The following is a 12601-nucleotide window of genomic DNA, read 5'->3' on the forward strand; positions in this document are numbered from 1 at the left end:
AAACTGTTAGCCACTTGAATGCCACGCCTAGCCAAAGCAACTCTGGTAGGCAATCTATCCAAACTCACCCTCCACATAAAAATATTACATTTAATCGGAAGCCACTTACTCCATTTAAAACGAGAGAATCATCATCCATCGTCAAACCCGCCATCCACTTTTTAGCCGACGAAACCGTAAACCCAACATTCTTCCCATCGGACCATTCCCACTTATCTTGACTATCCTCCATAACTACCCCATGTAACAATTGTTCAAACTGATACCTGCTTTGGTTTTCTTCGGCAGAAGAAGGGAGCCGGCTCCACTCCCAATTAATAATATGCTCAATACCGTCTACCTTAAGCCGATTCTGAATGCAAACCTTCTTATTCTTTTCCAGCAAAAACACAGACGGGAACTTATCCTTCAATTGTTCTAAACAAAGCCAAGTGTCTAACCAAAACCGGATTTGACTACCATTCCCTACGACACCACGAAGCACAGCATTTAACCCAAAACCATCAACCTTTAGCTTGTTCCAACAATTCACATGAGTCTTCCACACCCCTGTTAAAGCATTATTGACCGGAGCCAACCCCAAGACCGAGATGTACCATGAATCGCAGAAATCACCTTTCTCCACATCGCTTCCTGCTCATTATAAAATCGCCACAACCATTTACAATTCAACGCTAAATTGTTCAACTCCAATTTAGCAATACCCAGCCCTCCTTTGTCTTTGGGCTTCGTAACCACCTCCCACGAAACCCACGACATTTTCCTAACATCATCGGACCCTCCCCATAAAAAACGCCTAATCAAAACTTCAAGCACGTTTATTATCTTCCTCAGCGCCTTAAATAAAGAGAAATAATAAGACGGTAGACAATCCAATACCGATTTAATTAACGTCACACGACCACCAATAGACAACGTATTGGCTTTCCACTTAGATAACCTTCTCTTGAAAGTGTTAACTACCGGGTCCCAGTTCGCCACTCTGTTCATGTTCGCACTCACCTGAATACCCAAATACAAAAACGGAATAATCCCTGCTTTACATCCTAAGGCGTCTGCTTGCAACTTCAACTCTTCACTATCTACTCCCACACCAAATAAAACGGATTTATGAAGATTAATTTTTAAACCAGAGCATAAAAAAAATTCGCAAAATCCTTTTCATATTATTAAAGTTGAAGTTAGACCAACCCCCCCATTAACATAGCGTCGTCCGCGTATAATAAATGTGTTAAAACTGGCCCTTCACCAGTAATACGAACCCCATCAAACGCTCCCGTGTCACTAGCTTTTTTCATTAAACCAGAAAACGCCTCCATTAATAGAATAAATAAAAAAGGTGATATGGGATCACCTTGGCGGATACCTTTCTGACAACCAAACTCAAAGGTCGGCGACCCATTAACCAAAACTGCGGAGCGAGCCGAAGCCAGAATACCACGAATCCACTCACACCACAATCGCGGAAACTCCATTTGGTCTAAGATCGATAATAGAAACTCCCAATTGACGTTGTCATAAGCTTTGTCAAAATCAATTTTAAACAAGAACATTTTTTCCCCGTTTCCTCGCCCACCCCAAAATCTCATTTGCCATTAACGGACCATCTAAAATATATCTTCGTGTCAAGAACGCCGATTGATTCTCGATTCTCTGAAACAACTTTACTCATCACCATCTTTAACCGGTTCATCAACACCTTCGACACCACTTTACTAATGCACCCTATAAGATTAATCGGTCTATAATCTTTCAACTCTGCCGGGTCACCAACCTTCGGAATAAGAGTGATAAAAGACGAACCCACCCCCGAACTAAACCTGCCAACTGAATGAAAGTGCCGCATGATATCCAGAAAATCTTTCTCAAACACCTCCCAAAACGTCCTTATGAATCTGAAATTAAACCCGTCAGGACCAGGGGCCTTATCCGCCCCACACCCGAAAACCGCTTCTTTAACCTCTTGCATCGAAAACTGCTTTATCAATCCTTCAGCATCTTCTCGTCCCAATTTCTTCAACCCGTAACAAATAAGATTCGGACGACTATCCATACCTTCCTTGAACTTCAACCGAAAAAAGTTCAACACCTCACGTTTTTTGACATTAGGCTTCGTTTCCCATCTCCCTCTAACCATCAACCCCGGAAGGATATTTGCAGCTTTACGTTTATTAATACGCCAGTGAAAAAACTTCGTATTATCATCTCCGTCTGTTGCCCATCTAATTCTCGCTTTCTGTTTAAGATCTTTTTTATGAAGATAATCTATCTCTCTTAACCGCCTTTTACTCTCTACCATCACCCAATCTTCCTCTTCCGAAAGGTTACTTTGTTCCAACTTATCATCCAAAACCGCAAGCTCCTTTTCCAACACAGATTTCTCCTCTACCTCCTTTGCGTAACATTCGGCTGCCCAATCCGATAAATGTGACCGAAGACACCTAAACTTCATCATCAATCGCGTATCTGGGTCACCAACAAAAACCCCATCCTCCAGCGTCTTTCGAACCACAACCCCAAAATCGTCACGACTAATCCAAGAGTTAAAAAATTTAAAAGGCTTCAGACCGAAGTTCCTAGAAACGATTTTTAACACCAAAGGGGAATGGTCCGATTTCTTCCTCTCCAATGCCAAGTACTCCGCATTTGGCCATTGCATGAAAAAATTCCAATTCACCAAAATTCTATCAATCCGACACAACTTGTTACCTGTCGCAAAAGTAAACCTTTTCCCTTTTAGCGAGTACTCGTGAAGATTGGCTTCATCAATGAAATTATTAAACTCGTTCGCCTCTGAATAATTAAAAAAAGAATTACGCCTTTCTTCTTCGTATCTAACTGCATTAAAATCCCCCGCCATCGTCCATAACCCGTCTCCAACCCCCACCAACCCACTAATCTCTGACCATAAGAGACGTTTAGCCGCCAGAGCCTGAGGAGCGTACACATTCAACAAATGACAATTGAAACCAGTACCTTTCACCTTACCCGAAACAAGCATAGAACTAGAAAACTTCACAACATCCTCCATATTAAAAATCATCGGGTCCCACATAGAGAGCAAACCACCAGATCTTCCCAACGACGGAACCCATTCATAACGAAAATCCCCTCTCCCCCAGAATCTCCCCAAATCCACTGAATCCACCACCGAAAACTGAGTCTCTTGAAACATAATAAAACCAACTTCATGCTTAACACAAAGGCCCCGAACCCAATCCGCTTTGTTTACCCTCCCCAGCCCCCGAATATTAACTGACAATAAATTCATCGCTCAACCGCTTGATAACCTTCATTAGCGATCGCCTCATGTATTTGAGGAACAAAAGTCTCAATATCATTAGCTCCCAAGGATTTTCCAAGCTTCACAGTTTCATCCACTTCGTGTGAAATAAACTCTACTCCATTCGGCTCATCCACCTTAATAACTACTCTTCCCACTTCATGATTTTCCTTATTGCTTACATGCACAATTACCTTTGAACTTCTGTTTAAATCTGGAGTTACGAACACATCGCTCGGCACTTCCTCTTCCTCGTTAACCTGCCTCGGATTGTCGTTCAAAATACCGATTAGCTTATCTAGACCAAATAAATCATTGTCATCCCGTAAACGCTTCCTTGGTCTTTCTAACGATCCACTTGACTCTCCCCGATTTTTGAATAAGGATTTCCTTCGAAATTTCTTTTTGGTAACTGAGGTATTGGCCTTCGGGTTCTCTTCATTACTTGCCGATACGCAGCCAGAACCGTCCCCAGTCTCATTCTGAAAACCCAACCCATCTCCCGTCACATCCACCGCGGATGTATCCTCACCATTACCATTACCACGAATTTCTCCCATCTCAAAATCTCCATCAATAATAGGTGTCGACTTATGACTTTCATTACTGACCACCTCCTTTTCTATAACACAATTTCCTGCCACATTTTCAATACCATCTATAGACCCCATATCAAAATCCTCGACGCAATCGGGAACCCATTCTCCGGCGTCTTCATCGATCCACACATTATAAACGCAACCCCTCCACCTAATGTCGAACCGATCCACAATCCTCCCCCGAGATTTACAAAGCACACCTATATAAGCATAAGAAAAGTTGTTATCCGAAGTCGTCATCCGAGCCGGTTGAACCACTTCACCATAACGAGCACCCACCAAATCAAATACTTCATCAATAGCAAGATGAATTGGAATCCCATGAACTTGAAGCCATGCAGTTCTTTCATTCACCACCATGGAGCTACCATCCCAAATAACAAGGCTGTTAAAGATCCTCGACCACCACCCTTTATCCGCATAAAACCGCTCACAATCCGCTATACTTCTAAACACCAACAACACAACATAACCACTGGCATACTTGATATCTACGGAGCCCCACCCTCCCGAATTCAAACATCCCTTCAATGAAGTTAGAGCTTTGAAATCTACTACCTTACCCATTAAAGAACAGCCATTCCACTCAGAAAAACCCCGAACGTTATCATCAACATTGATCACTTCAACCGTGTTCTTGTTAAGCACCGAATCAAGATAAGTTCTACCCCCTCCATTATCGACCCGTGAAGGCCTCGAAACATTGGAGTTTACAGGAATGTATGTCGACGACCCTACCTTAGGGTTTGCATGGGTAGCATTCTCCTTCATAATACTTTTACCTTTTGGCTCCTGCTTGTCCTTGTATCTAGTCTCCCCATCTACAAATCTCGCCAAAACCACAAACAATTTATATGAGCCCATCCAAACATCCCCCATCTCCCCTTCCATTCTTTTCGCATCGATCACATCCCTGAATGATAAAAACGCAAACTGTTTCCCCCACCTATCCAACTTACGAGCAATATACGAACCCTCTAACGTACCGAAAGTCCCGAAAAACTCCTTGAGATCCAAAGACGAACACTTCGGTGGAAGATTGGAAACGAAAAATTTAGTGATTACCTTGCTGTTAATGTCACCCTGCTGAGATCCCTTCCTTCCTTTCCTTGAGACGACATCCTGCCAATCCTCCGTTGAGTCGCCCGCCATTCTCGGAGCGGCTAGGGTTTGTATTCTCCAACACCTTGGTTAATCATATTCAATTTTCTTAGAATTAATCAATACATAATTAAACAAGATAGTGTTAACAATGCTTTATGCTTTAACTTAGTTATTCATATTCAAACTTGGTCAATCATATTCATGGTTTTTTTTTTTAAGTTAATTGTCAAAATCGTCCCTGAGGTTTGGGCAAGTTTGCCATTTTCGTCTAAAATGACACTTTTGTATCAAATTGCCCCTAACGTTTGTAACTTTTTGCCATTTTCATCCAAACCGGCCACTAATTAACTTAGTTTATTTTTTCTGTTAAGTTGAGGATATTTGAATGAGATTGGCAAATATAAAACCACAGGGACGATTTTGGCAATTTACTCAAACTCTTTTAAATTTCTTTTATTTAATTAATTTTGTTACATATATAATAAAAAAATATACATGCAATTTTTATATGAAAAAAATAATAACTTTGTCACATAATTTTTATAAATTTTCATCCAACCACTGACTAAGTTAATTTTTCTATAAAGGCGAAGGATGTTTATAAACTAAGACATAAATTAATTTCTAATTTTTTATATAGATCAGTTTTATAAAAATAAAATCTACTTAAATATCTAAATTTTATAAAACTAAAATGTTGGTGACCTTATTGAAAAATGTCAAATAAAAAAAAAATTTATCATATGTACCAAGTTTGTAATTCATCTTCTACTCTTTTAAATTCGCTCCTAAGGAAAAACAGAAGCCATTGCCCCCCCCCCCCCAATCAAACAACGTATCGTTACAAACCTTAAAATTACCCACCAAATTGTAATTATAATGCTATGAACCAAAAGTTTCTTTACTCAAGCCACTCAGAATAAGTATTAGTTAGTTACCCTCATAATCTTAATTAAATAAATATTTTATTTCTACCAACATATTTCCTAGGTGCTCAACACATTTAAAAAATATGTAACGTTTTACAATTTTTTTATATCTCTACAACTGATAAATACTAAATGTTGCAATCAATTGTTATGTGTTGCACACCAATGACGTTTTCGACATTTATAAAACTGATTTATATAAAGAAACTGTAAATTAATTTATGTCTTAATTAATAAAATTTAAAACATCCTTCATCTTAACAGAAAAAATAAACTGAGTTTGTGATTTGGATGAAAATTTATAAAAATTATGTGACAAAACTATAATTTTTTTTTCTAAAAACTCCATGTATATTCTTTTTTATTATATATGTAACAAAATTAATTAAATAAAAGAAATTAAAAAGGGTTTGAGTAAATTGCCAAAATCATCCCTGTGGTTTTATATTTGTCAGTTTCATCCAAATATCCTCAACTTAACAGAAAAAATAGACTAAGTTAGTGGTTTGGATGAAAATGGCAAAAAGTTACAAACGTTGGGGGCAATTTGGTACAAAAGTGTCATTTTGGACGAAAATGGCAAACGTGCCCAAACCTCAGGGACGATTTTGGCAATTAACTCTTTTTTTTTGAACGGCGGATTTGTTTTATTCCATGTCGTCTATTGGACATGAACCCAAAACCTCTATTTCCCAAAGTGTTTAAAGTTTTTGCTTTTACCAATGGAGGAACACCCCATTGGTATATTCATGGTTTGTTAATTGTTATCATTTATGGCCAGCCATATTAAAACTTGATCTTTTAAGTCAAATTCAGTCAATCATGGTCAAACATGCTTAGTCACATATGTTATATTGTATAGTGTATAATTATATATAGGGGTAAGCATTCATGGGTATATGTAATATGTATTAACAGGGGTGGACTCACATAGAGTGGGTTGGGGTCATCGGACCACAGTGTTTAAAAAAAAAATAGTAAAACCGGTTTTTAAAATTTTCTAAGAATCCTATAAAAATAATTGGTTGGACACCATAATATCAAAAGCAAGGCTAGTGTAGTGGCAAATCTGTTTGTTTACGAGTTAAAGGTCTCGGGTTTGAGCCTAATATATTTGGGTTTTTTTTTTCAAATCCTAAAGTAGAAACAAGCAGGCGCAGTCACAGACCCACAACTCAACTTCTATTTTGCACTTTCAAGTAACATACTTGAGCAAAATTGGTTAAAGATAATATTTAATTGAGTAACTGAATTTGATTTTATGTGTTCTAATCGTCTCCAAAGTCCAAATTAAATCATGCTACTAGTTGTAGCCGTCAATTATCTCTAAATGGTTCATGTTCTAAATATATTTCTTTCAACAGGTCTTAAATAGTTCATGTTCATCATGAAATCAATCTCTGAAATCTTAAGAGTTCATCAAGTAACACATTTAGATAAAAAGCGGTAGCAAAGCCTTAAAGTACCGAAAATCCAGTATCGATACAGGTACTATACCGACAGATTCAGGACGGAATTTGGTACCCACTTCTTCTCAAATTCGGTATCGGTATGTTTTATACTTGTTGCCTAGGAAAAGCAAAGTAAAAAACAGAATAAAAATAACGAGCATTGACCCGACCTGAATGAAACCGACCCGAAAAGTCAACATTTGGTTGTGAAAAATCTTAACACTAGAAAAAGGATTCGACAAATCAACCTTATATTTATATTTTGCTAACTTGTTAACATGCAAGCACTAAAATTATTTTTATTACCATTTTTTTAATCTAACACACATTCTCTTATATCATGAGTTTAAAATGTCATTTTAGTCTTTGTGGTTTGGGCCATTTTGCCAGTTTAGTCCAAATGTTTGAAACGTTGCCATTATAGTCCAAATAGTTTGAAACGTTGCCATTTTAGTCAACTGGATTAACTTCATCCCATTTTCTGAAGGGCAATTCAGTCATTTTATATGGCAGAATTGCCCTTCTAGTTACAGAATTACATAAAAAATGACTGAATTGCCCTTCTAGTTAACAGAAAAAAATGGATGAAGCAAATCCAGTGGACTAAAATGACAACGTTTGAAACTATTTGGACTAAAATGGCAACATTTCAAACCTTTGAATCAAACTTGCAAAATGGCCCAAAACACAGGAACTAAAATGACATTTAACTCTTATATTATTATGCGAAGGGTTAGTTATGATGATGTAGATGGTTCAAACCACAAGGACTAAAATGGCATTTAACTCTTATATTATTATGCGAGTTAATTGCTCGGATGGTCCCTGTGGTTTCAAGTTTTTTCACGTTTAGTCCCCACCTTTTGAAAATAGCAGGTATGCTCCCTATGGTTTGTCATTTTGTTACTCGGATAGTCCCCAGAGTAAATGTTGGGGGACTATCTGGGTAACAAAATGACAAACCACAGGGAGTATACATGCTATTTTTAAAAGGTGGGGACTAAACGTGAAAAAAAGTGAAACCACAGGGACCATCCGAGCAATTAACTCTTATTATGCGAAGGGTTTAGTTATGATGAGGTAGATATTTTTTTTCCTACAACACTCGAGGATAATATTGGGTTGGGCCAAAAAAAACATCAATTCCATGCCCATGGGTTTAAATATGATCTTATGGGCCAATCCCACTAGCATAAGAAGTTGCAGGCCTTCCTAACGAAGTAACCTTGTTTCCTTCCTAACAACGAGTGTCTAAATTGTGAATTCCACCCCGTGAGCCACTGTTTTAATTTTCTTGTAGGGACAAACAATAATAATTCATATTTAGATGCTAGCGTGATTTGTGACAGAAATAGAGATTGCAAAATGACCAAATCAGCCTAGGTAAGAAGAGGTCAAATTGGTAAATTAATATTGTTTAGTAATCATAAGTAGGTACTTAAAAGAACATGTTTCGCTTTTTTTAACAATCTAATCTAGTTACATCATTGTGTAGAGGATATAGCAGAATTCGAACCCTCAACCTCATGGGGAGGGACACCAGTCTACACATCATGTAGTAGCAGATCCCTAAACTTTTTTCCAGGGGGGGTCCTTTTGGTATATTCTCATTAATTTTTTCGAAATCATACAAGATTTCCATTAACTTTTTCCATTTTTCTTTTTCCAAACCGAGAGGGTTCCTGGGAACCCCTTGGATCCACCACTGACACCATGATACCGCTAGGCTAAAGGCCCTTTGATAACGACCCTCGACCCGTTACCAACTCACTCAACTCACCCATCTTTCCATCTATAGCCATGGTCCGCTTAATATTAACCAAGACTCGCCCCAAACTTTGGACCATGCCACTCATCTACTTTGTCGGGGGTCAGCTTGCGCGCATGGTTCTTAAGTTTGTTTGTTTTTTTTTTTTTTTTTTTTTTTTTTGTAACACTAAATTAAAAACACTCTTCTAAGCTACGAGAAGAGGTTAAAAAACCGCATAGATGAAATCATCTATTAGATGCTAACAAAGTCATTAATCATGTGATTATATTCGTAAAAATTGTCGCTTTCATAGGCCAGCAGGCAAGCAAGCTTAATTGGTTCATCCAAATCGGTCAAGACATGTTTGAAGATCCTTTTTGTATTCGATTTCTATGGATAAAAAACAGACCTCGAACGTTTGACTTTAGTATTTGACCATCTTCACGCATCGCTTGATCCAACCACACAGAATACATAGTTGTTGAACAGATTTGAGCTGCAATGAATATTAAAATGAAATGGAAGCAGACAGATGAACTAAACTTAACAAGTCAAACAGTTGACTTACAGAAGTTGATGATCTTTGGTTCTTTACCTGCATCAAATCTTGTCCTTCATGAATTCAATACCGGACAACACGCAGTACAGGAGGTACAATTTGTTCATCGTTTACCTTTGCGATCAGAGGCGATGCTTTGAAGGGGCCGGGAGGGGCGCCCGACCCCCCGAACTTTTCGGCTAGTAGTGTTATATATGTAGTTTTCGTATAGAAATTTTTGGGTATATATGTTTTCGACCCCCCGGTTCTATAGAAATTTTTGGGTATATACGTTTTCGACCCCCCGTAAAAAAAATTCAAGCTTCGCCACTGTTTGCGATCACGCATAGTACAACAAACTACTGCATCACAATGGCTCAAGATCACCGAAAGAACGCTACTTGCAAAAGGAGATCATGTCATGCCTACCACCCGATTAATCGGATCATATCGTGCAACAGGGGCGCAGCTTAGGCATAGCTCGAGGGGGCGCCCGTCCCCCCGAACTTTTCGATGCGTAGTGTTATGAATAGTACTTTCGTATAGAAATTGGTTTCGGAAAAAAAAAAAAAATTTTTGGGGGGGGGGAGCTTCGCCAATGTCGTGCAAGATTCATCGATACCAAAGATAAAGAAACTAAAAAAAGTTTTCATTTTTGTTTACATTCAGGATTCTTGCTTTGCTACCATGTAAATTTATATAAAGATTGCAAATTTTTATATAAACATTGATTTAATGTTAATATAATATGATATAAATACCATAATTAGTGTGTTTTGATGTTAAATAAGTGCAAAGAAATGAAATAAAAAGATACAATAATGAACAAAATTTGAACTTTCTATTGACATGTTACAACAAGGAACTTACTATTTTTGGCCAAATTTATTGCAAAATGTACAATATATCAATTGACAACATCATTTCAACCAAAATCTAAACTTGTGTTTCCTTTCTTTTCCTGAACAAATTTTTTTTTTTTTAAAACATAGAATTAGAACCCAACTGACCTCCTATGGATTGCGCCCTGCACCACCGAAAACCTTGATCAAACTCGACGCATTCCTTCTAACCTTTTCGTTATCATCTTCCAAAAACCTCAAACACATTTCAAACACGCCTTCCTTCAACGCCTCCATACAAACCGTTTCACTACTCGAACAAAGCGAATTCAACGTCAAAAGCGCATACTGCACCCCCCTTGAAGTTCCACTACTCATCACATGAATCAAAATCTTCACCAACCCATTGAACCTTGTCATCTCTTCCCTCCCTCTTTTACATTTAGCTAATAAGCCCAATACTTCAACCGCCCGTTCAAGCCCCGAACTCAACGAATTCACCAAAATCTCCACCGCCCCGCACTCCACCGCGCGCCTACGGTTATCCGGAAACGAACAAAGCGCGTAAAGCGCAGTAGCCGCTTCCTTCCTCTCCCTCCCACCCCCTTCTCTCAAAAGCCCAATTAACCCTCTAATCGCAAACGGGTACGCCCCGATTGTCGCTTTGTTAACCTCCACAACCGCAAGACTCGTCAACACCGTCGCGGCAGTCGCCCGACAATCCGCAGACTCCCCATTACATAACACATCAACCACATTACTAATCGCACCTTCAGCCACCAAACCCACCTTATTATCATCATCCAAACTCAAATTCAACAACAATTTCAAAGCTTTCTCAACCAACTGAACAAAATCCTTCATCCCCACACAGTTCAACACAGCCGCCACAGCTCCAGACTCCGTCAACCGCTTACGGAGCTCAAAATCCCGCTTTGAAACAACACAAAGCTGCTCGATTGAGACCAGTTTGACCTCCGGCGAAGACTTTTTGGAAGTCAGGTTTGAAATTAGGGTTTCGGAGTCTTGACGATTTTGAAGGGATTTGGGGAAATTGGAAGCGGTGTAATTGGAGATAAGGCTGCGAAGGGCGTGGTTGGGGATTAAAGAGGGGTTGTCGGAGAGGGGTAGTTTGGTAATTGGGCAAGTACGGTGGCCTTTGTCGAGCCAGCGTTGGATGGAGGAGCGGTCGAAGGTGTGGCCGGAGGAGAGGATGACGGGGTCGGACATGATTTCGAGGGAAATAGGGCATTTGAAGTCGTCGGGAAAGATGGTGGTGGTGGTGGTGGACATGGTGGTGGTGGTGGTGGTGGTGGTGGTGGTGGGTTTCTCTCTCTAGAATCTAAAGAAGTGAGGGGTGGGGGTGGGGGTGGGGTGGGTGTTTCTATCTCTAGAAATGTTGTTTAGATTTGAATAAATCCATGAAGTTGAGACAAAAGGTTTATGAGGTTTAGCTTCATCTACTTGTGAGGTGGAGAACCTATTATAAGTTTCTTCCAAAATTATTAACTTTTTTTTAGTTAAATGTAATTTTAGTTCCACTGGTTTGACTATTTTGTCGGTTTAGTTTAAAGGTTTTATTTTTTGTCTGTGAGTTTAAAAAGTTTTCATTATTGCCATTTTAGTCCACTGGGTTAACATAATCCATTTTTTCTATTAACGAGAAAGGCAATTCGGTCATTTTATATGTAATTCTGTTAACTAAAAGGACAATTCGGCCATATATAAGGATCGAATTGCCCTTCCCATTAATTAAAAAATATATGAAGTTAACCCAGTGTACTAAAATGGCAACAGTGAAACCCTTTTGGACCCACAGGCGAAAAATGAAATCTTTGAACTAAACTGACAAAATGGCTCAAAGCACAGGGACAAAAATAGCATTTAACTCTTTTTTTTTTTACTTTCTTTCCCTTTTTGAGTTTTTTTATTTAATAATTTTGGAAGAAACTTATAATTTGAGATTTGTATCATTTTCGTCTCTAACATTTTTTAAACATGCTATGCCAGTTTAATCTAAAAAGTTAACGATCGTTAACTTTGACTGTTAAATGTGAGGTAAAAAGCTAATTTTTTATTTTTATTTTCTTTTTCTATTTTTTACA

The 12601-nt window shown here is 38.5% G+C and overlaps 1 protein-coding gene and 1 long non-coding RNA gene across 2 annotated transcripts; both read right to left on the reverse strand.

Moving 5' to 3' along the window:
- Positions 1-9270: 9270 nt before the first annotated feature.
- On the reverse strand, positions 9271-10229 carry LOC110939740. The gene is made up of 2 exons (XR_002592430.2): positions 9685-10229; positions 9271-9612 (listed from the first exon to the last, which is right to left on the reverse strand). It is a non-coding gene; the product is annotated as an uncharacterized LOC110939740 (long non-coding RNA).
- Positions 10230-10473: 244 nt separating this feature from the next.
- On the reverse strand, positions 10474-11865 carry LOC110939739 (U-box domain-containing protein 8). The gene has a single exon (XM_022181312.2). It carries the CDS (start codon positions 11787-11789, stop codon positions 10668-10670), a length of 1122 nt encoding a protein of 373 aa, XP_022037004.1. The 5' UTR covers positions 11790-11865; the 3' UTR covers positions 10474-10667.
- Positions 11866-12601: the final 736 nt, after the last annotated feature.

The sequence above is a fragment of the Helianthus annuus genome, chromosome 5 (assembly GCF_002127325.2).
Source record: "Helianthus annuus cultivar XRQ/B chromosome 5, HanXRQr2.0-SUNRISE, whole genome shotgun sequence".
In the NCBI taxonomy this organism is placed as follows: domain Eukaryota; kingdom Viridiplantae; phylum Streptophyta; class Magnoliopsida; order Asterales; family Asteraceae; genus Helianthus; species Helianthus annuus.